Below are 26,244 nucleotides of genomic sequence, written 5' to 3'. Positions count from 1 at the left end.
TGCTGACTGGGTGGAGGCTAGCAAACTTTGTTTTAGAGCTGAAATTTCATTTCTAAAATTATATTTGTCAAATCTTGAATAAAACATGTTTAGCTCCTGGGCTAGGGCTAAATCTGATGAAAAGCCCTCCAAAACCACTTTTTTTCAGTGTTTTGTCATTTAGCCCAACCATGGTTCTGACAGAGTCCCATGCTGAGCCCAGGCTATTGCTGCTCAATTTAAGCTCTACTTTGTGTTTATATTCCAGCTTAGCCTTCCTTAGTTCTTGTTTAATGTCCTTTTGAATATTTTTTTAGCTCAAGAATGTTGTTTTGCTTAAAAACCTGCTTTTTTTTTGTTTGTTTGTTTAACAAGGCTTTGAGATGTTTGCTAACCCAGGGCTTGTTATTGGGGTAGGTTTTGATGACTTTAGTGGGGATGACCGTGTCCTCGCAGTAAGTCACCCATGAGCTGACCACATCTGTGAGCTCGTTTATGTCCCGAGATGACTGGATGAACTCCTCCCACACAGTTCAGTCCAGACACCCTTGCAGGGTCAGCATAGTCTCCTCCGTCCACACTTTCACTGTTTTAGTGGTCACTTTCCCCCTTTGTAAGCATGTGCGGTAGGCTGGAATGAGGTGCACACAGCTGTGATCAGCAGAACCCAGAAGGGGGAGAGGGATAGAATTATAGGCACCTTTTGATTGTGCCGTAGCATTGGTCCAGTGTCTTCCCTTTTCTGGTAGGGCAGTGAACATATTTATCGAAGCACCTGAGCACTTTATCCAACGACCAGTGATTGAAGTCGTCTAAAATAAGATTGGGGGCATCGGGGGAGAGTGCCTGTAGTTTATGCGCCATCTGTTGGATCAAGTCCAATGCGGAGCTTTCATTAGCTTTTGGATGAATGTAAACAACAGTCACGAAGATCTGCAGGAATTCCCGAGGCAGGTAGAAGGGACGCGCGGAAACGGAGAGCAATTCAATGTCTTTGGTACACCAGTTTTTCTCTCACTAGTGTTGTTTTACACCAGCGCTCATTTATGTACAAACATACACCGCCTCCGTGTGTCTTGCCAGTGGTCGAGGCAACCCGGTCCATGCGTAATGGCACCCCAAAGCCATCAATCTCCAGGTCACTGTCATAGTCCATCTCCCCCAGCCAAGTTTCAGTCAGGGCCAGGATACAAGCATTTTTAGACTCCTGCTGGTAGTGGACAAGAGCTAGCAGATCATCTGTTTTATTTCGGAGAGACTGATCATTAGTCAAGATAATAGAGGGCAAAGGAATGCGCGACAAGGGCCGTCTTACTCGCTCACGTACCTCGCCTCTCCTACCTCGCTTCCTTATTTTGCGGCGAGAAAAGTTGGAAAAGTTCCCCTTTGCATTGTCAGCATAGAAGTCTGTGATGTTAGGAAACTATAGATCCGGGGGTGGTTCCGTGCCCGTGGACTTCTCAAAACTTAACAGAAAGTCTCTGGTGTATAAGATTCTGGTCGGTTTCAGCGTAGTATGCCAGCCTGCCCCCAGATAGGCCCATAGCACCACTAGAACGAACACAACAGTCCACTCCATGTTGGCTGGTAGTGACAAAATGTTGTGCCTTGATAATAACTAATGTTGTGGTACTCTTACCAGCGAAATAGACACTTGGCGAAAAAACAAACAAACATCGCAACACTGCTACTACTGCCAGTCGCTGCGTGCGCATGCGCCCGGTCAGGTTCAATGCCCGAACTGATAATCACACTCATCAGTTTTTCATTGGCTAATCAGACATAAGGTACGCCACCACTCTTGCCGGAGTGGCTGGGGGTTAGGTGCCTTGCTCAAGGGTACTTAAGCCAGTCCTGCTGGTCCAGGGAATCGAACCAGCAACCTTTTGGTCCCAAAGCTGTTTCTCTAACCATTAGGCCATGGCTTCCCCAATAATAAAAACCTCATACAAAACGTCTGACAAAATAATTTCTGCTTAGAATGTAAACAAACTGGCGAAATGACCGTAGTAATTTGTGAAAAATGCAATGATAATTCTTGAAAAATAAAAAAAAAAGATACGTTCCTACCATCAAATACTTATATTCCATATTTTGTTGCTTTTATTTTTTTTCTTGTATTTTTGGGGCGGGTTACTTCTACTTCTTTAGGCCCTGTGTCCGAAATCGCTCCCTACTCACTATATAGGGCACTGTACAGTGAAGACGCCATTTTGTAGTGCTGTCCGAAATGATAAGAATTATTACACCCTGTATAGTGCACTCAAAGTATCCCACAGTGTATCACGAAAAGTAGAGTACAACCGATGGTCACTAACCAAAGCAATATATCCCGTCACGCATTGTGGTCACGCTGAAAGAAATCAAATTAAAAGTCTGAAATTTGATTTAATGAAAGGCAGCGGCAAAGAAGAAATTATTTAGCCTTGATGTAAAAAAAAAAAAAACTGAAAGATGCAGGGACTTTATATTGATTAATGTGGGAAATGCGCTCAGTATAATATGGATTTATCACAAAATAAATGCATGTGTTTATTATTTTGAAACCCACCAGCCGGCTGATCTGGCACGTTTTAATTGTGCGACAGTAATGACGTAAATACCAGCGCGACGGACTCGTGTCCGAAAGCGTTTTTTTTTTTTTATTTTACCAATGAGCTCACTGTATAGTCCTCTATATCGTAATTCCCTATATAGGGAGTAGTGAACGAGTGAGCGATTTCAGACACAGGGTGGGTTTTTTAGCGGTTGGCAAACCAACTTAAAGGTGCATTACCGCCACCAACTGGGCTGGAGTGTGGAACAGGAGATATTGAAGGTGGGGACGATATCCTTTTAGCTATTTCTGTTTCTTTTAGATACTTGGTAATTTTTGATGTTTTGTTTTTGACTCGAGTTTTTATTTCATCCTTGGTTGGTTCAGCAACACGCGCTGCCATTTTGTTTTTCTCTGCTCATGGTATATGAGCTGATAGCCTAGTAGTAGAGTAGCCAATCAGAGCGCGTGATTGCTCATATCCAGTGAATGCGGATAGAATCGCCTCGAATGACTTGGCAAAATGGCGGCCGATCACTTTGTCACCGTAAGTGAGGAAGAATTAAATTATGAAATGACGCTGTTCCTAAAAGCGCTAAAGATGCTATGAAGTTTGGTCTAAAACTGTTCAAAGGTGAGGTGGAATTGTGATTTATTTTATCAATTTCAAAACAAAGTATTTTATGTGATTCGGCGTAGATAAGTGAGACAAGTCTGCGCTGTGCTGTGATTACATTTGCATTCTGCTTTTGAAGTTTGAAATAAATTATTTTTAATACGATTTTTTTTAAAAAATTAAAAATCACCTGTGTATTTATACTAAAGCAGTTATCCGCTTCAGGCTCAGTGAATAATAACCGATACGAAGTCAAGTCAAGTTTATTTGTATAGCGCTTTTAACAATAAACATTGTCGCGAAGCAGCTTTACAGAATTTGAACGACTTAAAACATGAGCTAATTTTATTCCTGATCTATCCCCAATGAGCAAGCCTGTGGCGACGGTGGCAAGGAAAAACTCCCTCAGACGACATGAGGAAGAAACCTCAAGAGGAACCAGACCCAAAAGGGAACCCATCCTCATTTGGGCAACAACAGACAACATGACTTTAACATTAACAGTCCTAACAAAGTCAGCTTCGTTGATGCTATAAACCCCCCACCGACGGAAACCCGAGCGCAAAACCGTCCACGGCAACCGCAGTCCCAAAGTCAGCAAGTCAACTGCAGTCCCCAGCCACAAAAGCACCACTACAAGAGTCCAGAGCGTCCTCCAGGCGCGACCCCCAACTGTCCACATGGGGCCGTCCTCTACAGGAGCGATGCGATGAGACTCCTACCAGACACAGGGCACCAGGACGGATCAGGCAGGTCCGAAGAGCAGAAGAGGTCAGGATCTCGATCCCAGGACCGACATGTAACTCAGAGGGATAGATTTGGGGGGAGGAGAGAGAGAGAGAGATAATTCGAATAATTGTTAATTAAAATGCTGCTTGTTCATTCGTCTCCAGTATGATATACATGTGTGATAAACTTCTCCATCTATCGTTATACGATCATCATACAGCCAGCACGGATAATTGTTGCAGGTCTATTTATAAGCGCCAGTCTGTCTTCTATAGTTTCCAGCCTGACTTTGACTGCAATGCAATACTCGAACACGAGAAAGCTACAGACAATGGCTTTTCCCAGAGGTGCGTCATCAGGATCTTATCGATCTCCATCCATACTGGCATCTCACAGTGCTTTCAAGAATTGGCTTCTTTATTTAAAAAAAAAAAAAACTTCATTGATTATATACTGAGCTGTAATTTACCTTGAGCGATATGACAAGAAGATATCATAGATATCATAACACTTGAAGATATTTTTACATCACCATAATATTTAGATTTGCTAACAAACCGCTAATATTGCGAACCAGAGTTCTAGCACTCGCAGTCGAGTCTGGTGCATTTAGTGGGGGGGGGGGGGGGGAACACGACCAAATTTTATTTTCCTGTGCGAAAGTTTGTACACACAGACGTGTGGAGAGCCAATTAGAACGAAGCCTTGAAGATCCTGAAGCTTGTGGTTAGAAAAGTGTACAAAGCATATACAGAGTGGAAAAGTATTCCACATTCATCGAACCAGGACAGAACGAGTCAAAAGTTTGTACACCCCACTCTACTCCTTCATAGGTTTTTCTGTATTGTGACTATTTTCGAACAACGCTGATGACGACAGAACCTATGAAATAACATACGGAACGTTTCATATTTTAGATTCTCCAGCGTTTATCTTGATGACTCTTTACACACTACTGGCATTATCTTAAATGAGGTAGTCACCTGGAATGCTTTTCAGTTCAATTCACAGGTGTGTCTCTTCAAAAGGTAATTAGTGGACAAGTTTCTTGCCGCCTTAATGGGTTTGAGATCAAATAGTAAATAAAAATAATAAAAATACAGTAAATGGCCCTATTCATACTACAACTACAGTAATCCATATTATGTCAGGAACCACTCAACTAAGTAAAGAGAAACGGCATCCATTATTACTTTAAGACATGACGTCCAAACGTTTGACCGGTACTGAAACTGTAATACTGACAATACAGTATTATCACAGTATCAATATTGACATTGCCTTGGCCGAGTTGAAATTATGGACATGTTAACAGAAGAACCAGGTTCGAACCCAGTAACCTCCTGATTTTGTTGTTGAGAGCAACTAGCAGGAGAACCTGTGGATTAAAGGAGCCTTCTGGAACCATATTAGTGTTTATGCAGTACTCTGTACTACAGGATTGTATGTTCGAGTCTCAGTGTTATGACAGAATTCACAGTTTTGTGTCATGGTGCTGTTGGTATCGAGTAGACGCACTGCTCTGGCACTGAGCATGTCCCCTTCGTAACTGTCTTCTTCCATGTACAGCTGTATAGAACACGTTGCAACAGTATCCGCCATTTCCACTGCTCTGTTTCATTACACTTAAGCTTCTTGGGTGACTCTTTTGTCGTCATGCTCAAGTCAAAGGGGCGGCGTGGAAACTGAGCTTGTTTCATCAAGCAAATTAACTTTCTTTAAAGGGTAAGTTCACCCCTAGCTCTAGAACCTAACTCCACCCATTGGATAATTTTAAGAAATGTAAAGAGAAATAAAAAAAAGAGTGAGCAAGGTGCTGAGAAGGAGGTGGGGCTGTTGGGTTGGGGGTTGAAGAGGGAGGCGGGGTTAGCAAAAAAAAAAAAAGTAAACTCATGTGAATGATGAGTGGCCATTTGACAGACTCCTACTGGGAGCGGGGCGGGGATGTGGGCCGTCCACCCCGGCTTTATATACAGTATATAAATGTGTACGGTGGTGCTTGAAAGTTTGTGAACCCTTTAGAATTTTCTATATTTCTGCATAAATAGGACCTAAAACAACATCAGATTTTCACACAAGTCCTAAAAGTAGACAAAGAGAACCCAGTTAAACAAATGAGACAAAAATATTATACTTGGTCATTTATTTATTGAGGAAAATGATCCAATATTACATATCTGTGAGTGGCAAAAGTATGTGAACCTTTGCTTTCAGTATCTGGTGTGACCCCCTTGTGCAGTAATAACTGCAACTAAACGTTTGCGGTAACTGTTGATCAGTCCTGCACACCGGAGGAATTTTAACCCATTCCTCCGTACAGAACAGCTTCAACTCTGTTCCATTGGATTAAGGTCAGGACTTTGACTTGGCCATTCCAAAACATTAACTTTATTCTTCTTTAACCATTCTTTGGTAGAGCGACTTGTGTGCTTAGGGATGTTGTCTTGCTGCATGACCCACCTTCTCTTGAGATTCAGTTCATGGACAGATGTCCTGATATTTTCCTTTAGAATTCGCTGGTATAATTCAGAATTCATTGTTCCATCAATGATGGCAAGCCGTCCTGGCCCAGATGCAGCAAAACAGGCCCAAACCATGATACTACCACCACCACCATGTTTCACAGATGGGATAAGGTTTTTATGCTGGAATGCAGTGTTTTCCTTGCTCCAAACATAACGCTTCTCATTTAAACCAAAAAGTTCTATTTTGGTCTCGTCCATCCACAAAACATTTTTCCAATAGCCTTCTGGCTTGTCTACATGACCTTTAGCAAACTGCAGATGAGCAGCAATGTTCTTTTTGGAGAGCAGTGGCTTTCTCCTTGCAACCCTGCCATGCACACCATTGTTGTTCAGTGTTCTCCTGATGGTGGACTCATGAACATTAACATTAGCCAATGTGAGAGAGGCCTTCAGTTGCTTAGAAGTTACCCTGGGGTCCTTTGTGACCTCGCCGACTATGACACGCCTTGCTCTTGGAGTGATCTTTGTTGGTCGACCACTCCTGGGGAGGGTAACAATGGTCTTGAATTTCCTCCATTTGTACACAATCTGTCTGACTGTGGATTGGTGGAGTCCAAACTCTTTAGAGATGGTTTTGTAACCTTTTCCAGCCTGATGAGCTTCAACAAGGTCCTCAGAAATCTCCTTTGTTCGTGCCATGATACACTTCCACAAACATGTGTTGCGAAGATCAGACTTTGATAGATCCCTGTTCTTTAAATAAAACAGGGTGCCCACTCACACCTGATTGTCATCCCATTGATTGAAAACACCCGACTCTAATTTCACCTTCAAATTAACTGCTAATCCTAGAGGTTCACACACTTTTGCCACTCACAGATATGTAATATTGGATCATTTTCCTCAATAAATAAATGGCCAAGTATAATAATTTTGTCTCATTTGTTTAACTGGGTTCTCTTTATCTACTTTTAGGACTTGTGTGAAAATCTGATGATGTTTTGGGTCATATTTATGCAGAAATATAGAAAATTCTAAAGGGTTCACAAACTTTCAAGCACCACTGTGTGTGTATATATATATATATCGCAGGACTGACTCATACCCACGGCTGCTCCGTGAAAATAAACCTGCTGTTATGTAACTGAAGACTTACAGATCTGACCGTATGTAAGTTTTAGATTGCACCTTAAATAGACAGAATGCATTGAGTACAGAATGAGCAGAGAATGCGTTCTACACAGATTTGTTTTGTTTTTATCGGCATCTGGTTTAAACTAGTGGTGTGTATCGGAACTGGGTTTATGTGGCTACTGTGTCATAGAGTAATATATATATATATATATATATATATATATATATATATATATATATATATATGCGCGCTATATTTACCATGTGGACATGGGATCCGAAAACTATTTTATTTATAAGCAGTAGCCACATGGACCCATAAGGTACCGATTTTTACTTTTGTTTGCGAGTGATCAGATTTGAAGCGTCAAGAAAAAATAAGATGAAGTTTATTGATGATTAATTGTACACTCAGTGTTCATTCATTCCTCCTTAGTAACTGCCTGGTCTGGGATGCAGTGATGTCAGTTAAGCTCCTGGTTTGTTTCTGTTTTGGAAAATAGAACCAAGAAAATATCGTAGGAACATCTGAGCAAATATCAGGATGTAGCTCAGATTGAGGAGCTGTCAAAGTCTAAAGCTGATGATACACAGGGCAACTTTTTGGGTAGTGTTGCCAGCAACGGGCAACCAGGTGAGACACAGGGCAATTAATTTGGGCAGCAACCAATCAGATAAGAGCAAATCTGTCGCCAGGGCAGGGGCTTCAAAGTTTGGGAGAATAGCAGGGTACAAATAATTTACAGCAGGGTGCAGAATGGTAAATAATGCACATTGAATACTGACCTCGGCCCAGAGGGCCTCGCTCAGTACTTTCAAGACCTCGGTCACGGTATTTCACCATACGGACCTCCCAGCTGGGAAATAACATATATGTGCTAACTGGAGAAAAAAACGGATTCCGGGTCTTTAGTTCATATTGAGTGATGAAGAGCGCAGGATTCAGAATCACGTGTCAAACTGTGTGACTGAGTGCACAGCGAGCGATCAGGAGATTGGATAAGTCCCTGTGCTTCAGACACGCCCCTTTGTATGACGCACCATTCTAAGCTAACCATTTTGTTCCATCTGATCGTATCGTACCACATCGGTATCAGATTTGAACTTTATATATCGTTACGCTTTAACAGATCCAGATCACGTCTCAGCCCCAAGTTTTACACCCCAGAACACCCGATTGTGGAGAACCGGCGAGATTTAAGATTCTGAAGAGCTCTGCAGCTAGAAAAGGGAAGGAGGCAGTCGGTTCGCTGCGGGCACGGCGTCTGAGGCTGAGGCGAACAGTAGTGCACGTTTATAGAAACTGTGAAACACTGATGCGTTTATTTAGAAGCGACTGAGACTTGAGCATGTGAACATATTCAAAGCTTTAACGCCAGATCTTCTTCTATCCCGCTGCTCTGTGGTTCTATCGTTTATTTGTGGGGGGGTTTCTTTTGTCCTTGCTGCATATTATTTGTATGTAGGCCGTGCGTTTGGCACCGTTTCACACACTGTACCCTCCGTATTTCTGTTTTCTCTCTCTCCTCTCCTTTCTCTCTCCTTTTCTCTCTCCTCTTCTCTCTGTCCTCTCTCTCCCCCTCTTCTCTTCTCTCTCTGTCCTCCTCTCTGATATCTCTCTCTGTCCTCTCTCCTTTCTCTCTCTCCTTTCTCTCTGTCTCTCCTTTTCTCTCTCCTCTTCTCTCTCCTCTTCTTTCTCCTTTCTCTCTCTGTCTCTCTCTCTCTCTCCTCTCCTTTCTCTCTCTCTGTCTCTCTCTCTCTCCTCTCCTTTCTCTCTCTGTCTCTCTCTCCTCTTCTCTCTCTGTCCTCTCTCTCTCCCCCTCTTCTCTCCTCTTCCCTTTCTGTCCTCCTCTCTGTCCTCCTCTCTGATATCTCTCTCTGTCCTCTCTCCTTTCTCTCTCCTTTCTCTCTCTGTCTCTCCTTTTCTCTCTCCTCTTCTCTCTCCTCTTCTCTCTCCTCTTCTTTCTCCTTTCTCTCTCTGTCTCTCTCTCTCTCTCCTCTCCTTTCTCTCTCTCTGTCTCTCTCTCTCTCCTCTCCTTTCTCTCTCTGTCTCTCTCTCCTCTTCTCTCTCTGTCCTCTCTCTCTCCCCCTCTTCTCTCCTCTTCCCTTTCTGTCCTCCTCTCTGTCCTCCTCTCTGATATCTCTCTCTGTCCTCTCTCCTTTCTCTCTCTCCTTTCTCTCTCTGTCTCTCCTTTTCTCTCTCCTCTTCTCTCTCCTCTTCTTTCTCCTTTCTCTCTCTGTCTCTCTCTCTCTCCTCTCCTTTCTCTCTCTCTGTCTCTCTCTCTCCTCTCCTTTCTCTCTCTGTCTCTCTCCTTCTCTCTCTGTCCTCTCCCCCCCCCCCTTCTCTCCTCTTCCCTTTCTGTCCTCCTCTCTGTCCTCCTCTCTGATATCTCTCTCCCTCCCTCCCCTCTTCTCTCTCTGTCCTCCTCTCTCTCTCTCCCCTCTCTCTCTCTCTCCCCTCTCTCTCTCTCTCCCCTCTCTCTGTCCTCCTCTCTCTCTCTCTCTTTCCCCTCTCTCTCTCTCTCTCTCTCCCCTCTTCTCTCCTCTTCTCTCTCTGTCCTCCTCTCTCATATCTCTCTCCCCCTCTTCTCTCTCTGTCCTCCTCTCTATCTCTCTCTCCTCTCTCTCCCTCTCTCTCTCCCCCTCTTCTCTCTGTCCTCCTCTCTCGTATCTCTCTCCCCCTCTTCTCTCTCTCCTCTCTCTCTCTCTCCCCCTCTCTCTCTCTCTTTCCCCCCTCTCTCTCTCCCCTCTTCTCTCCTCTTCTCTCTCTGTCCTCCTCTCTCATATCTCTCTCCCCCTCTTCTCTCTCTGTCCTCCTCTCTCTTATCTCTCTCCCCCTCCCCTCTTCTCTCTTCTCTCTCTCCCCCCCTTCTCTCCCCTCCTCTCTCTCTCTCTCTCTCTCTCTGTGTGTGTGTGTGTGTGTGGGGGGGCACGTTGTTGGTTGTTGATGCAGCCTCATGCGCTCGGTTGTGTGCCGCTGTGGCTGCAGGGCAGGGCTCAGCTCACACGCTGCAGGCTCTCACCGCCCCCTGCTGGCCACACCAACACCCACAGCTCAGTTTCATCTCTGAAGTGACCTTTGGGTTGAATCTGACACTCCGGCATGTCCAGATGTCAGAGCTAATTCACAGCTCTGTGATTTGGCAGGCCGTGCGGGGAACAGATCTCTCTCTCGCACGCAGAGCAAATGGGTTTCTGTGATGATGAGCATAAAAACTGTCCAAGCGTGCTGCGTCTGAAGAGAGCGATATTAAAAGCTAAAGACAGGAAGTTCTTCAAGCAGAGAGGTGATGAATTGGGGGGACGAGGCTGAGTGTTTTGTAAGAGCTTCTTGAAGAAATTAAACTTTTTTGGGGCGAGTTTACAGTGAGGGCGAGTTGTTTTGTTTTTTGTAACAGTTGCATTGCATTAAATGGCATTGCTAGATTTAAATAATAAAATCTGATAAACATTCCAAGGCAGTGGAATGTCGACTGGCTGATCGCTACTTATTTGCATACCTGCCTGTTTTTTTTTTTTTTACTTACATGCAAATAAGTAAAATTTGTTTCCTTACTCTTACCTACTTGTTGACTGGCATGTTTGTTTATGAATCTGGTTATTTATTTACTTATGTAAAATGTATTCACTTATTTATGTACAGTTCTGTACAAAAGTCTTAGGCACGTGTAAAGAAATGCTGTAGAACAAAAATGACTTAAAATAATGAAATGAAATGTTTCATCATAAAAAAAATGCTATAAACCGTAATCAGTAAGCCATAATAAATGAAACAAAGTCAATATTTGGTGTGAGACGACCCTTTGCTTAAAAAATAAAATAGCCTCAGGTACAATGAGTGCAGTTTTATGCGGAAATGAGCTGTAGGGTTTACTGAGTATCTTACAGAACCAGCCGCAGTTCTTCTGGACATGTTGACTGTCACACTCGCTTCTTCATTTTGCACCAAAACCCAGCAGCCTTCATTACGTTTCCGGTTTTAATCTGAAAAGTGCTCTCTTATGGAACATGCTGCTCAGATACAAACTTTTGTTTTTCCGTAACATTTAATTTTGTCCTGGAGAACAAACGTACGTTTGGAACTCCAAAATGTTTTTGTAATGTTTTGACTCAATCAATCAATCAATCAATCAATCAAAGTCCTTCCCTCGCCATGTGGCGCATAGGGCGGCGCCGATCTCCATTTCCGTAGCCCTCGGCCTCTCGCCATTTACATAGCTAGGGTTACAGTGGGGGGCGGGTCCTCTGGTAACTGCAAGAGTTTGACTCTGCGCTCGCATCTGTATTTCTGCGTGGCTTACTAGACGACAGTAGGTACCATTTTTATGATGGTCTTTGGTATGACCCGACCGTGGGTAAAACTCGCGATCTCCTGATCAAGAAGCAGACACGCTAAACACTAGGCCAACTCGTGGTCACTCGATAATGTAGAAGTCGTTAAATAGAAATCTATAATAAAGTTTGTATGGGGGCGCCAATATTTTTGCACAGCACTGTATGCATTTGCATGCTTTATCTCATCTCATCTCATCATCTCTAGCCGCTTTATCCTGTTCTACAGGGTCGCAGGCGAGCTGGAGCCTATCCCAGCTGACTACGGGCGAAAGGCGGGGTACACCCTGGACAAGTCGCCAGGTCATCACAGGGCTGACACATAGACACAGACAACCATTCACACTCACATTCACACCTACGCTCAATTTAGAGTCACCAGTTAACCTAACCTGCATGTCTTTGGACTGTGGGGGAAACCGGAGCACCCGGAGGAAACCCACGCGGACACGGGGAGAACATGCAAACTCCACATAGAAAGGCCCTCGCCGGCCACGGGGCTCGAACCCGGACCTTCTTGCTGTGAGGCGACAGCGCTAACCACTACACCACCATGCCGCCCAATTTATATATCTGTTTATTTATTTACTTCCTTGCCTGTGTTTATGATATCAGATGACGGCATGTTTTGTGACTTTATCTACATGTGTATTCTCCTTCTTTAACACTTTTATTGAAGGGAATGAGTCAAAAAAAATTTGCTTCAATAAATTACTATAAAAATCATACTTTGAGGCTGATCGTACTGAAGTAGCATAATGATATCGCTTTTTTTTCTTTGTGTGTGTGTTAGCTCAACTGCCAGGCCTGAGGCCAACACTGCCACATCCTCAGGCACAGGGAAGCCCAGCGGCACACACAAAATCTGCCTGGTGTGTTCAGACGAGGCGTCGGGTTGCCACTACGGGGTGCTCACCTGCGGCAGCTGCAAGGTCTTCTTCAAAAGAGCTGTGGAAGGTGAGGGACTCGCTAACACACACACTTTCATACATCCTTCACAGCTGACGCACAGAAACCCGGCCTGTGCATCAGCACCTCGGGTGAACAGAACCAGAATAAAATGTGCGTTTGTTAATTTGCACTGTGTGGTGTAACGCTCGCAGTATGGTTCGTCTGTGCTGCGTTTCTGTCTCAAAAATCATCCAAACGCAGGACCAGGACACAACCCGTCCATTAAAGGGCTTCGTTCTGCGCCGATTTGCGTCACGTACAGAACCTGTTGCCTTTACCATGTTTTATTCATTTATTATAATAAACTTGTAGACTTTGTCTGAATATTAATAAGGCTTTATTTATCTCCGAACGCCGTCTGGGGACGGTTCAGTGTTCTGTTCGTTAGTTTTGTGTGAATTAAAGGATGGCGCTCAGGACAGAGCGCAGATGGTAACTCAACTCTGTAAATACTGCTGATGTCCGCCTCCGCTGTCTCTCTGAGCTTCAGTGTGTTAAGATGAGATTACCAGCATGGTGTCACTGTGCGCGTGTGAGAGAGAGAGAGAGAGATTCTCAGGCTGCCGCGGTGTGCTGTTGGAAAACGTGTCTTATTTAGATATATACAGTGCTGTGCAAAAGTATTGGTGCCCTATTATTTTATATATAAATAAGGGCTGTAACGATATGCGTATCGAAATCGCGATACGCAGAGCCACGATCCGTATCGCGATACAAGAAGGCAGAATCGCGGTACACCCTTTCAAACTTCTCCTCAGCCCAAAAACAGAGGCGCTTCCAAACTTCAATTTATGAATACTTTACTTTTTATTTAAATTACATTTTAAACTTACTTAAATTACTTTTATTTTTTTATATCTATTAGTAAGTCGTTTTTTCGCCGACCTGCGACAATCTTCTGCGAGTCACGCAACGTCCACACTCGCCACTGGCAGAGCATTCATTTCTTTTAAGCGGTCGCCATTCTGGTTGCGACGCGGGGAGCGAATCTGTAAACAAGCAGCTCATTGGCTGGCTAGGTGTGCCACAAGCCAATCACAATCACTTGACCGGAAAGGCATGCAGTGTTGCCAGATTGGGCAGGTTTAGGTGCTTTTTGGCTGGTTTTGAACATATTTTGGGGTGGAAAACGTTAGCAATATCTGGCAACACTGAAGGCATGTCTGCTTGGGCGGAAGCCTTCTGCGGCAGTTACATTTTGACACGCGAGCAATGTTTCACCATAAAAATTCCGTAATTTCCATCTGTTTTCCGCGATCACAGAAAATCATTGGCCCTATGAGAGTGAGACAGTGAGAGAGCCCCCCCCCCCCCCAAAAAAATCTTAACGGATTTACACGATTTGGAAAAATGACTTTTTCAGAACCGAAAAAAACAGAGCTTCCAGCTCAACAGTATTATTTTGAGAAATAAAACAATCTTTGGATATACATTTGTTCATTTTTGCATACATATTACTCATTCTCTGCAGTGGTCTGAATTATTTGTTATTAAATAGTTAATGTAAGTAAGTAAATGTTAATAAGTCAAATTTACTACTTTAAAAAAACATTTTTAAAAAAATCGTGGGCGTATCGAATCGTGGGTCAAAAATCGCGATACGAATCAAATCGTGAGTTGGGTGTATCGTTACAGCCCTAATATATATATATATATATATATATATATATATATATATATATATATATATATATATATATATTTTCATACAAACTTTGCTATAGATTTCTATTTTACGACTTCTACATTATCAAGTCAGTACAAGAATATCGCTTTTAGGCCCACTTTACACGGGGACGGTCTGAAACAAAAACGCAAAAGTCTGTTTTCGTTCTCACTTTTTTCCGCGTCTACACGACCGTTTTCAAGGAGGAAATCTGCGTCTATACGGTGACGCATAAATGTGTGGAATTCAATTGGATGTGCATGCCAGGCGGCTAGGTGGTGCTGTGAAAGACCTCCGCTACGTCTGCACGCATGCGCAACGGCTTCCGTCTTGTCTGATCTGCGCCGCGAAAACTTTGCCTACTCTGGCTATGGTAAGTAAGAAAGTAAGTAAAAAAGTAAGAGCATACTATACCCGCCTCTGTTCATTAACGGTATATGTGCAGATTCGGTATAGATGTTCGAAGGACTCCTGGACGTTTATTAAAGCTGCCAGAGCAGCTTGAAGGTCCGTTGGATCGATGTAATCAGACATGCTCTTACTTTTTTACTTACTTTCTTACTTCCCGGGCTGGCATGTACAGTATATGACATATGTATGACGTAAACGCGTACCCGACGTGAGCAGATCCGAGCAGAGTTTTGCGTGTTGGGTAGTTTAGACGGATATGCAATGGGGGCTGTTTTTAACTTATCCACTCTGGAAGGCGTTTTCAATTTTTTCCGTTTTTCAGCCTCGGAAACGCCATCCCCGTGTAGACGAAAGGCACTTCCGATAAAATATTTAGTCGTTTTTACCCGACAGCGTCCTCGTGTAAACGGGCCCTTAGAGTTCCAAATGTTCATTTTCCAGCACAAAATTAAACATTACAGAAAAAAAACGTTTGTAATATGTCTGAGCAGCATATTACATAAGAGAACACTTTTCAGATTAAAAAAGGAAACATAATGAAGGCTGCTGGGTTTTGGTGCAAAATGAAGAAGCGAGTGTGACAGTCAACGTGTCCAGAAGAACCGCGGCTGGTTCTGGAAGATACTCAGTAAAACCTACAGCTCATTTCCACATAAAACTGTACTCAATGTACCGGAGACTACTATTTTATTTTTATTTTTATTTTTTCTAAGTAAAGAGTCGTCTCAGACCAAGCCTCGACTTTGTTTTATGTATTATGGCTCCATTATTGTGGTTTATAGTTTAGTTTAGTTTATGTTGAAACATTTCATTTCATATTTTAAGCCATTTTTGGTCGACAGTATTTCTTTCCATGTGCCTTTTGCAAGACTTGCACTGTACTGTAGATATCAAAAATGTTATTTATTTCATATTTTTTTTATTCAAAAGCTATATCCTGTAGACCAACCCAAGTACTTTTCTGCCACTCGAGCTCTTAATCAGTTAAAATGGGAACCTGTAGCTGTCCGCCACCGGCATCGCTGTATAGCCGTATATAAATGCCTTAACAATATTATAGATTTTTATTTTAATATTACTAAGAATTATAGGGTACGTAATTATGATACACGCCGCTGTCAGGATGTAGGCTTGCCACGTGCGCGTATTAACTGGGGCAAACAGCGTTTGAGGGGAATAATTTAGATACCTACTTGTAAGACAGGCATCTCGCCTTAATGATTTCAAATTGTTTTTAAGACAGACTTGATTTTTTTTCTCATATATATAATTTGCGCTTGTAGCACTGGTGCAAATTATTACTCTCACTCAGGATCTTTCCACATTATTATTATTATTATTATTATTATTATTATTATTATCCTAAGAATAGCTCTGACTTTTGGTGCTGATCCGGATCACTGAACCGGAATGATCCATGAAAAGCAGAATTTTTTCAATTGCTTATAACTCTCTCAATTTTTTCAACCAGTTCGTGTTTTTTTTTTGTATTTTGTTCAGTGCCACAGGGCAAAACTTTTCCTCACTAAGCATGATTCTCTGTCTCTTACCATTCTGGATCTATAGGGTACGGTGACCAGACGTCCCGGTTTGTAACAGCGAGCACAAATCACTGTGACTTTAGTCGCAGTCTCTATCTACAACCCCGATTCCAAAAAAGTTGGGACAAAGTACAAATTATAAATAAAAACGGAATGCAATGATGTGGAAGTTTCAAAATTCCATATTTTATTCAGAATAGAACATAGATGACATATCAAATGTTTAAACTGAGAAAATGTATCATTTAAAGAGAAAAATTAGGTGATTTTAAATTTCATGACAACAACACATCTCAAAAAAGTTGGGACAAGGCCATGTTTGCCACTGTGAGACATCCCCTTTTCTCTTTACAACAGTCTGTAAACGTCTGGGGACTGAGGAGACAAGTTGCTCAAGTTTAGGGATAGGAATGTTAACCCATTCTTGTCTAATGTAGGATTCTAGTTGCTCAACTGTCTTAGGTCTTTTTTGTCGTATCTTCCGTTTTATGATGCGCCAAATGTTTTCTATGGGTGAAAGATCTGGACTGCAGGCTGGCCAGTTCAGTACCCGGACCCTTCTTCTACGCAGCCATGATGCTGTAATTGATGCAGTATGTGGTTTGGCATTGTCATGTTGGAAAATGCAAGGTCTTCCCTGAAAGAGACGTCGTCTGGATGGGAGCATATGTTGCTCTATTACCTGGATATACCTTTCAGCATTGATGGTGTCTTTCCAGATGTGTAAGCTGCCCATGCACTAATGCAACCCCATACCATCAGAGATGCAGGCTTCTGAACTGAGCGCTGATAACAACTCGGGTCGTCCTTCTCTTCTTTAGTCCGAATGACACGGCGTCCCTGATTTCCATAAAGAACTTCACATTTTGATTCGTCTGACCACAGACCAGTTTTCCACTTTGCCACAGTCCATTTTAAATGAGCCTTGGCCCAGAGAAGACGTCTGCGCTTCTGGATCATGTTTAGATACGGCTTCTTCTTTGAACTATAGAGTTTTAGCTGGCAACGGCGGATGGCACGGTGAATTGTGTTCACAGATAATGTTCTCTGGAAATATTCCTGACCCATTTTGTGATTTCCAATACAGAAGCATGCCTGTATGTGATGCAGTGCCGTCTAAGGGCCCGAAGATCACGGGCACCCAGTATGGTTTTCCGGCCTTGACCCTTACGCACAGAGATTCTTCCAGATTCTCTGAATCTTTTGATGATATTATGCACTGTAGATGATGATATGTTCAAACTCTTTGCAATTTTACACTGTCGAACTCCTTTCTGATATTGCTCCACTATTTGTCGGCGCAGAATTAGGGGGATTGGTGATCCTCTTCCCATCTTTACTTCTGAGAGCCGCTGCCACTCCAAGATGCTCTTTTTATACCCAGTCATGTTAATGACCTATTGCCAATTGACCTAATGAGTTGCAATTTGGTCCTCCAGCTGTTCCTTTTTTGTACCTTTAACTTTTCCAGCCTCTTATTGCCCCTGTCCCAACTTTTTTGAGATGTGTTGCTGTCATGAAATTTCAAATGAGCCAATAGAGATCTTGCAGTCACGTGACCGGAAAGTACACAACCGCCATCTTGTCGGTCAAAAACACCGCTGAATACTGCTGCACTCATGTACAGAATGGATCAATTTCAACCGACGGACTACACGGCTCATTTTTCTAATGAACAGATAACTAGATATATGTCTAAAATAAACGATCTACAGATTTGTGACCCTTATGGCTTTCCGGACGGAGTTTTCACGACCGGATTTTGAACTGCCAGCGGAATACCCGGACGTGTATAATTATCTCATTAACTTTCCCTCGCTGTTCAGTGGTGAAGCACTGCATGCTTATAAATCTCTGGACAGTTATCTTTACAGAAATTCAGGATTTGTCAGCGACTCAGATGTGGCATCTTGTAAACAAGAATCCTCATTGGATGGGTAAGTCACTTAAGTATTGAGTATAGCACTGACCAGCCGATTATAGAATAGAATAAGGTAATTCCAAATCGTCCGTCTTGTTTACATGGATCTGGCGTTGGAGAGGTAGCGGCTTAGCAGTGGAGGTTTGAGTGGCTGTTTTCTGAGCTTAGTCAACAGGCCGGCTCTGCCTGTAGCCTCGCTTTTGCTTCCGCTCCCGGCGCTGCCTCCTTCGCTTTGCTTCCGATAACAATCCACGGAGACCCCACTGGTCTCACTATCTCGTCCGGAATGTTTTTTTTTTTTTTTTTTTCTCGTCCGGAATGTTGTGCATGCGATGGAAATCGCTACAAACCGTCATTTTCTGCTGGAAACCAATGTCCAGTAAGTCCATAGGGTTGTAGTGGATATTGAAGTCCGATACAGACGAACAACACGCAAAAATACACACAAAAAACATAAAAAACGTGCACAAGTAGGGAGAGCTTGTAGCCGCAGCCGTTGTAGTAGAATTGTATATAGTAGGGTTTTCCAGAAGAAAAGGTAGAAGTAAAAGCAGAAGTAGAACCAGAAGTAGAAGTAGAAGGCGGAATATGGCGTTTGACCGACAAGATGGCGTCTGTCACAATCTGGATCGGCTGTGACGTCACATGCAAGTGCTCCATATTTGGCATGAAATTTCAAAATGTCTCACTTTCGACATTTGATATGTTGTCTATGTTCTATTGTGAATACAATATCAGTTTTTGAGATTTTGTAAATTATTGCATTCCGTTTTTATTTACAATTTGTACTTTGTCCCAACTTTTTTGGAATCGGGGTTGTATTATTATTACCCAAACTTTTTTTATGACACTCTCTCTGTTTTCAACCAAATTTCGCATGAAGAATACCTCTGGGCTGAATTACGTTGCTCTGACTTTTGGTGCTTTTCTGGATCACTGAACCGGAATGATCCATGAAAAGCAGGATGTTTTTCAGTCACTTATATCTCTGCCAATTTTCATAATTTTTTCAATCGGGGATTATTTATTTTTTTTATTTATTTTGTTCAGGGCCACAGGGCGCAACTTTTCCTCACTAAGCGTGATTCTGTATCTTTTACCGTTCCGGCTCTATAGGGTACTGTGACCAGACGTCCCGGTTTGTAACAGCTAGCACAAATCACTGTGACTTCAGTCACAGTATCTATCTAGTTATTATTATTATTATTATACTCCTAACGTTTTTTTAGGACGCTATTTCTCTCTCAGTTTTCAACCAATCATCACCAAACTTCACATGAAGAAAACATCTAGGCTGAATTACATTGCTATGACTTTTGGTGCTGATCTGGATCACTGATCCAGAATGATCCATGAAAAGTGGGACTTTTTTTCCCAATCTTTTTTTTTTTTTTCAGGGCCACAGGGCGCAACTTTTCCTCACTAAGCGTGATTCTGTATCTATTACCATTCCGGCTCTATAGGGTACTGTGACCAGACGTCCCGGTTTGTAACAGCTAGCACAAATCACTGTGACTTTAATCACAGTCTCGATCTAGTTTATTTTAATTTAGAAATATTTCGATCTTAGTTTTTATTTATATAATTTTTCTTATTCATATTATTTGTTTATTAGATTATATATGGGGGCGGCACGGTGGTGTAGTGGTTAGCGCTGTCGCCTCACAGCAAGAAGGTCCGGGTTCAAGCCCCGTGGCCGGCGAGGGCCTTTCTGTGCGGAGTTTGCATGTTCTCCCCGTGTCCGCGTGGGTTTCCTCCGGGTGCTCCGGTTTCCCCCACAGTCCAAAGACATGCAGGTTAGGTTAACTGGTGACTCTAAATTGACCGTAGGTGTGAATGTGAGTGTGAATGGTTGTCTGTGTCTATGTGTCAGCCCTGTGATGACCTGGCGACTTGTCCAGGGTGTACCCCGCCTTTCGCCCGTAGTCAGCTGGGATAGGATACAGCTTGCCTGCGACCCTGTAGAACAGGATAAAGCGGCTAGAGATAATGAGATGAGATGAGATTATATATGTGCAGGACCTCTCTGAGAAACCCCATGATGATGAGAGCCTCCTGTATAAACATTTCTTATAAAATAAAAATAAGTAAATAAAAGTAAATTATTGATTTAAACATGGCTTTTTATCTTAAATGCTTTGTAAAGTAGGCACTCTGTCTAAAAAAAAAAAATAAAATAAAACTGCTATTCATGTGTGCTGCGTTGGTTTGGTTTTTGAGATGTTTATGAGCGAGACACGTATCTGAGATCCTGATCAGATATCTGAAGAAAGAAAGCAAGCACAACTTTATTCATCACACACTTGTGAAAGTTCCTCTCTGCATTTAACCCATCTGAAGCAATGCACACACACACACACCCAGAGCAGTGGGCAGCCGTGCTAACAGCGCCCGGGGAGCAGTTGGGAGTTAGCTGCCTCACTCAAGGGCACCTCAGCCCAAGGCCGTCCCATATTAACCTAACCGCATATCTTTGGACTGTGGAGGAAACCGGAGCACCCGGAGGAAACCCATGCAGACACGGGGAGAACATGCAAACTCCACATAGAAAGGCCCTCGCCGGCCGCTGGGTTCGAACCCAGAACCTTCTTGCTGTGAGGCAACAGTGCTAACCACTACACCACCGTGCTGCCTGAAGGGGAAAAAGGAACAAATCTGATCAAATTCTTCAACATGCTAACAAGTTTGGGCGTATTTCTGTTCCGAAATCTTTAAAATGACATCCACAGATAAATAAAACTCTGCTGTTCTTCTGTGTTGGATATAAAATGCAGTTCTGCGGCGTGTTGGTAAAGAATGCGTCTGATTTGCATGTCGATATCAAAAATAGCTTTTTCATTGACGCGTGACTGAGGTGTAGACGGTACGACAGACAGACAGTCGTAAATCATGAAATCACTCCTATTTCTGTCATCGATGAGTACTCTGATAATAACTTCCTAATTGCTATGGATGTCCTGTGTCCCAGCGTTGCCGAAAAACATTGCGCAAGATTCGCGGATCTCGTCTCATTAATCCTTTCATCAAGCTAGGTGTAACTGTCCCGCACATCCATCAACACCGAACTTGTTAGAACTCAGAAAGCCCGAAAGAGATTCTTCAGTGTAGAATCATTGTTCTAGGAATCAACATAGTTATGTTTCAGTAACCACCCTGGGTACAAGGTGTTCCTGTTCTTTTCCAGTTGCTGTAATTAGAAATGTTGGCATTAAAGAAAAGTCCTTTGTCTTTGTTTTGTGAACGTTTTTGATAAAAGCTGTCCATCATAAACAAGCGTCCCTTGTTTGTTGACTAAATAATAATGCAATGTTGACTACCTTGGATCCTTACAGGGCAACACAATTATCTCTGCGCGGGGAGAAATGACTGCATCATCGACAAAATCCGCAGGAAGAACTGTCCCGCGTGCCGTTTCCGCAAGTGCCTCATGGCTGGCATGAACCTCGAAGGTAAAACTACATGATGTTATGATCCATCAAATGTGGTCTATAATGTTTTATTCTATCATTCACTGGATATGAGCAATCACGCGCTCTGATTGGCTACTCTGTTACGAGGATATCAGCTAATATACCATGAGTAGAGAAAAACAAAATGGCGGCGCGCATCAAGTCAGATATAGCCAAGGGCAAATACAGCCCCAATTACATACCGTATAAGGGCGCCCAAATTACGGGCTTGTCAAAAGGCCCAAAATAGAACATACGAAAATCGCCCAAATTAGAAGAAAAAATCCTGTTTCATAAGGGTGGAGAACCCAGAATATTTTTTAATTATTGTTAAATGTCATTTTTTTGGCATATATATATATTTCAATTTGTTGTTGAGTCGCTTCATAACATGAAGTGAACATGAAATGCGTCTAGCAATTACCGTAAACCGCGTCTGAGTCTCTGAAGTCTGAATGTCGTAAAATATACTTTCTTTGTTTATGTTGTGAAATTCTCAATGCTTCATCATAACACGTGGCTGTCGGTTTGTGATAATCCTAAGAGTAATAATTATTATAATTAAAATAATTGTTGTTGAATGACTGTTATACTAATTATACTACTGGACCTATTATTAATGTATGTAAAGACATACTACAAACTATTTTATGTGGTTATATTATATATTGATATCTTGTTTTATTTTAATTGATATATTGTTGAATTGACATATTCTAGCTTTTTCAATATGTATCAATAGCTTAATTTAGACAGATACATATATGTCATATTTTTGATATTTTGATTGTTCTAGATCATTATTGTTTCACTGTTTGAGATTTTAAAGTTCTCTGCTGCCCATACTCTTGTGCAAATAGATTGATATTCAGGGGCTTTAAAGTTTGGGAGAATAGGAGGGTACAAATAATTTACAGCAGGGTGCAAAATGGTAAAATGTCTACCAATGGCAGACATAATGCACGCAAAGCGTGCAGGGATGGAGATATATATATATATATATAGATAGATAGATAGATAGATAGATAGAGAGAGAGAGAGAGAGAGAGAGAGAGAGAGAGAGAGATATGCAAGTACGAATTTTTCGTGGTTTGGAACAGGCCATCTAAAATTGGGACAACATTTACCCGGGACGGGTATTTGAGGCGGGTCGTCTAGCTTAAGCTTGATTAGCGTTGTTACGCACGCCAGTGTTTCCCACAGAAATTTTGGAGACTATGGGGGAGGCGCGGGGGTTGTTTAAAATTGAGCGATATGTTAAATATTAAGTTATTACTGAAAAACTATTGATTAAAAAAACAGACACTGAGAAATGGTCCTATAAACAACTTTACCAATATAAAAGATTACCAGGACTACAAAAATGCAGAAAAATAGGCTTTACTTCTCCAAATGCACCTGTTGGTTCAAAAGTTAAAGTGCAGAGAACCTCACAGCACAACATGAAGTTACCTTAAAATATAATATAAATGCCTCAGCTTTCATGTAAGAAAAAAACTATTAATACTAGTACTGTGTGCAGGCAGTCTCTCCTGAAGACTAAATTAAACAATAATTATAAACTAATAAAATAAATGGCTCAGGCTTCATAGAAGAAAAAAAACAATTTGAACAGAATCTCACAGTATGATGCTGAAGCTGCCTAAACAATGGAAAATAAAATACCATTTTGGCAAAAATGTTGGCATCCATTAATTTCTTGTATTAAGTAAAAAAAATATGTTGCCAGATACTGCTGACGTTTTACAGCCCAAAATATGTTCAAAACCCGCCAAAATGCACTTAAAACCGCCCAAATTGGGCGGGAAAACGCGCAATCTGGCAACACAGGCGGCAGTAATGGCTGCACTCGTGTCGAGGATGTAAACACAATCTGGCAACACAGGCGGCAGTAATGGCTGCACTCGTGTCGAGGATGTAAACACAGTTGACGCGGCAACGGACATACATGACATAGTGGATGTAATTTACGTTCACAACTTTTTTTGCTGTCAGAAATATTTAATGTTAGATTTTGTGACTCGACTGACAATAGCCGGCAGCATAACAAGCCATAGCCGGCGATTTGCCGCCGGTGACCGGCTACTTTTGAGACCGTTTTACAGCCCAAAATATGTTCAAAACCCGCCAAAATGCACTTAAAACCGCCCAAATTGGACGGGAAAACGCGCAATCTGGCAACACAGGCGGCAGTAATGGCTGCACTCGTGTCGAGGATGTAAACACAATCTGGCAAAACAGGGGCAGTAATGGCTGCACTCGTGTCGAGGATGTAAACACAGTTGACGCAGCAACGGACTTCGGACTTCAGAGACTCAGACGCGGTTTACGGTAATTGCTAGACGCATTTCATGTTCACTTCATGTTATGAAGCGACTCAACAACAAATTGAAATATATATATGCCAAACAATATTACATATTGTTTCCCATTTTTCATGCATATAAAAAATTCATGAACTATTTTTATCTTTTTTTATTTATTCAGAATGTTGGAGAAAACTTTTGACTTTTTAGATACAGCACTACTTTATACTTGCACATGATTATGTAATTTCTATTATTTTTATTGCTTGATATATTTATAATTGGTTAAAAAAATTACTAAAAACGATATGTCAAAAATTTTCGGCACACTACGCGCGAAAATAGTAAAAAAAAAATTTTTGGCTCGCTACACTCACCATGGTGCCCAAATTAAAAACCTGTCTTTGCCCCTGATATGACTTTATAAAGTATTTAAAAGAAACTGAAATGGCTAAAAGAAAATCGTCATGTCTCTGGCCCCCAAAAAAAAATCTCTGTTCCATGCTCCAGCCCAGTTGGAGGCGGTAATGCAGCTTTAAGTTGGTTTGCTAACTGCCAAAAAACCCTGAAGAAGAAAATGGTGGCGCGTGTTGCTGAACCAACCAAGGATGAAATAAAAACTCAAAAACAAAACCCCAAAAAATAAAAAAGCAGCAAAATATGGAATAAAAGTATTTGATGGTAAGAACGTATCTTTTTTTTATTGTTCAAGAATTATTACAGCACTTTTCACAAATTGCTCCGGTCATTTCGCCGGTTTGTTTACATTCTAAGTGGAAATGATTTTGTCGGACGTTTTTTATAAAGTTTTTATTTATCGAATTTGCAAAAAAAAAAAGCTCTGTTTCTCAAAATCCAGTGAATGTGGAGAGAATAAAACAGTTATTCCATTAAATCTCGTCGTACATGGATTATAGCCACGTGCCTCGTCGGCTGTCAGCTCCTGTACGACTCGATTTCATGGAATAACTGTTAAATATTCCCGGACGTTATCAGTGAGCATCAGCAGTGATGCGAGACTAAACACTCACATCACATAAAGAACAAAAAGGGGGAAATTCTGTCTTGAAAGAAAATTACAGAGCCACTTACAGTATTATTCAATTATAGAAATAGTTTTGATAATGTATTATCATTACAACGGTGATAATGATTTTGCATGTCTTCTGTGATCTGTAGGCATGTAACGATATATCGTCTGCTACAATATATCGCAATACAAATTTATGATGAATTTTTATTGATGAAATTTTTTAAAAAATGAATCGTGATTTTTATCAGGTCGTGTAATCTCTTAGTTTTTCCGAGCTGTAATTGGAAGAAAAACATGTGCTCTATTCCCTTCTAACAGGTTTCATTCATTTGGTTTGATGGCATGTAATATTGTTAGCATACCGCTTATCCTATGTGTATTACGTCGCTCTATGAGCGTTGAATATAGTTTACGATGTTGCATGGTTGTCAAGACAACATGACGTCATACGTCGGAGATGCAAAACTTCCGCGCTAGCGAGCGACTGTGACAATTTGTAAACAAACATGGCCTCCAGGTTTGCTTTACGGAAGATTTTGAGAGAATTTTGAAAGGGAAAGACGTGTTGAACATCCGAAAGGAATCTGTCTGAATAATAATAATAATAATATTGGCTGGCTTTTTTTCGTGGTCTGTCCAATGTATTCCATTCAGCAACTCGTCTTTGACTCGTTCAGTATCATGCTAGCTGAATGGAATATATCTGATACACCAGCCAATATTATTTAAATGGCAGGAATGCATGTGACTTCAGCCTGGATGGAAGTAACACAGCTCTGTACCAAAAAAAAAAAACAGATCTAAAATGGGAAAGAGCTGTTGGCAGATTCTACCATACCAGAGGCCAGTTAAGTCCCATCTCCTTAAATTGCTGAATTGATTATTTTGATCATTCTATTAAGTTTTTCTAGTAGCATTTGGGGTCTTGGACATTCACAGTAAATTTTAGGACAGTAGTCCTGGTAACTAATTAATAAAAGCCTGACATGACAGACATGCTAAATGGCAATAGAAACACATCGGTTTCTATCATCAAAATCTGACCGACAAACTAACGTCTACCATCATATTCTGACAGACACTCTAGATGACAAATTTAGTAATAATATTAAATACCTCATCACTAGAACCAAATAATAAAATAAAATATTGAAATAAAAAAGAAAATTTATTTT

At 41.6% G+C, this 26,244-nt stretch overlaps 1 protein-coding gene across 1 annotated transcript in view; it reads left to right on the top strand.

Moving 5' to 3' along the window:
* Positions 1–26,244, top strand: part of nr3c1 (nuclear receptor subfamily 3, group C, member 1 (glucocorticoid receptor)) — a 148,499-nt gene that overhangs the window by 82,900 nt on the left and 39,355 nt on the right. Inside the window, exons 3-4 of the mRNA XM_060915229.1 lie at positions 12,585–12,748; positions 21,614–21,730. Of these exons, the coding sequence (XP_060771212.1) occupies positions 12,585–12,748; positions 21,614–21,730 (281 nt within the window). The remainder of the gene's footprint in view (positions 1–12,584; positions 12,749–21,613; positions 21,731–26,244) is intronic.

This window comes from Neoarius graeffei, chromosome 2 (genome assembly GCF_027579695.1).
Source record: "Neoarius graeffei isolate fNeoGra1 chromosome 2, fNeoGra1.pri, whole genome shotgun sequence".
NCBI lineage: Eukaryota > Metazoa > Chordata > Actinopteri > Siluriformes > Ariidae > Neoarius > Neoarius graeffei.
Note: the sequence above shows the minus strand (reverse complement) of the source record. Positions and strands in the feature narration are given on the sequence as shown.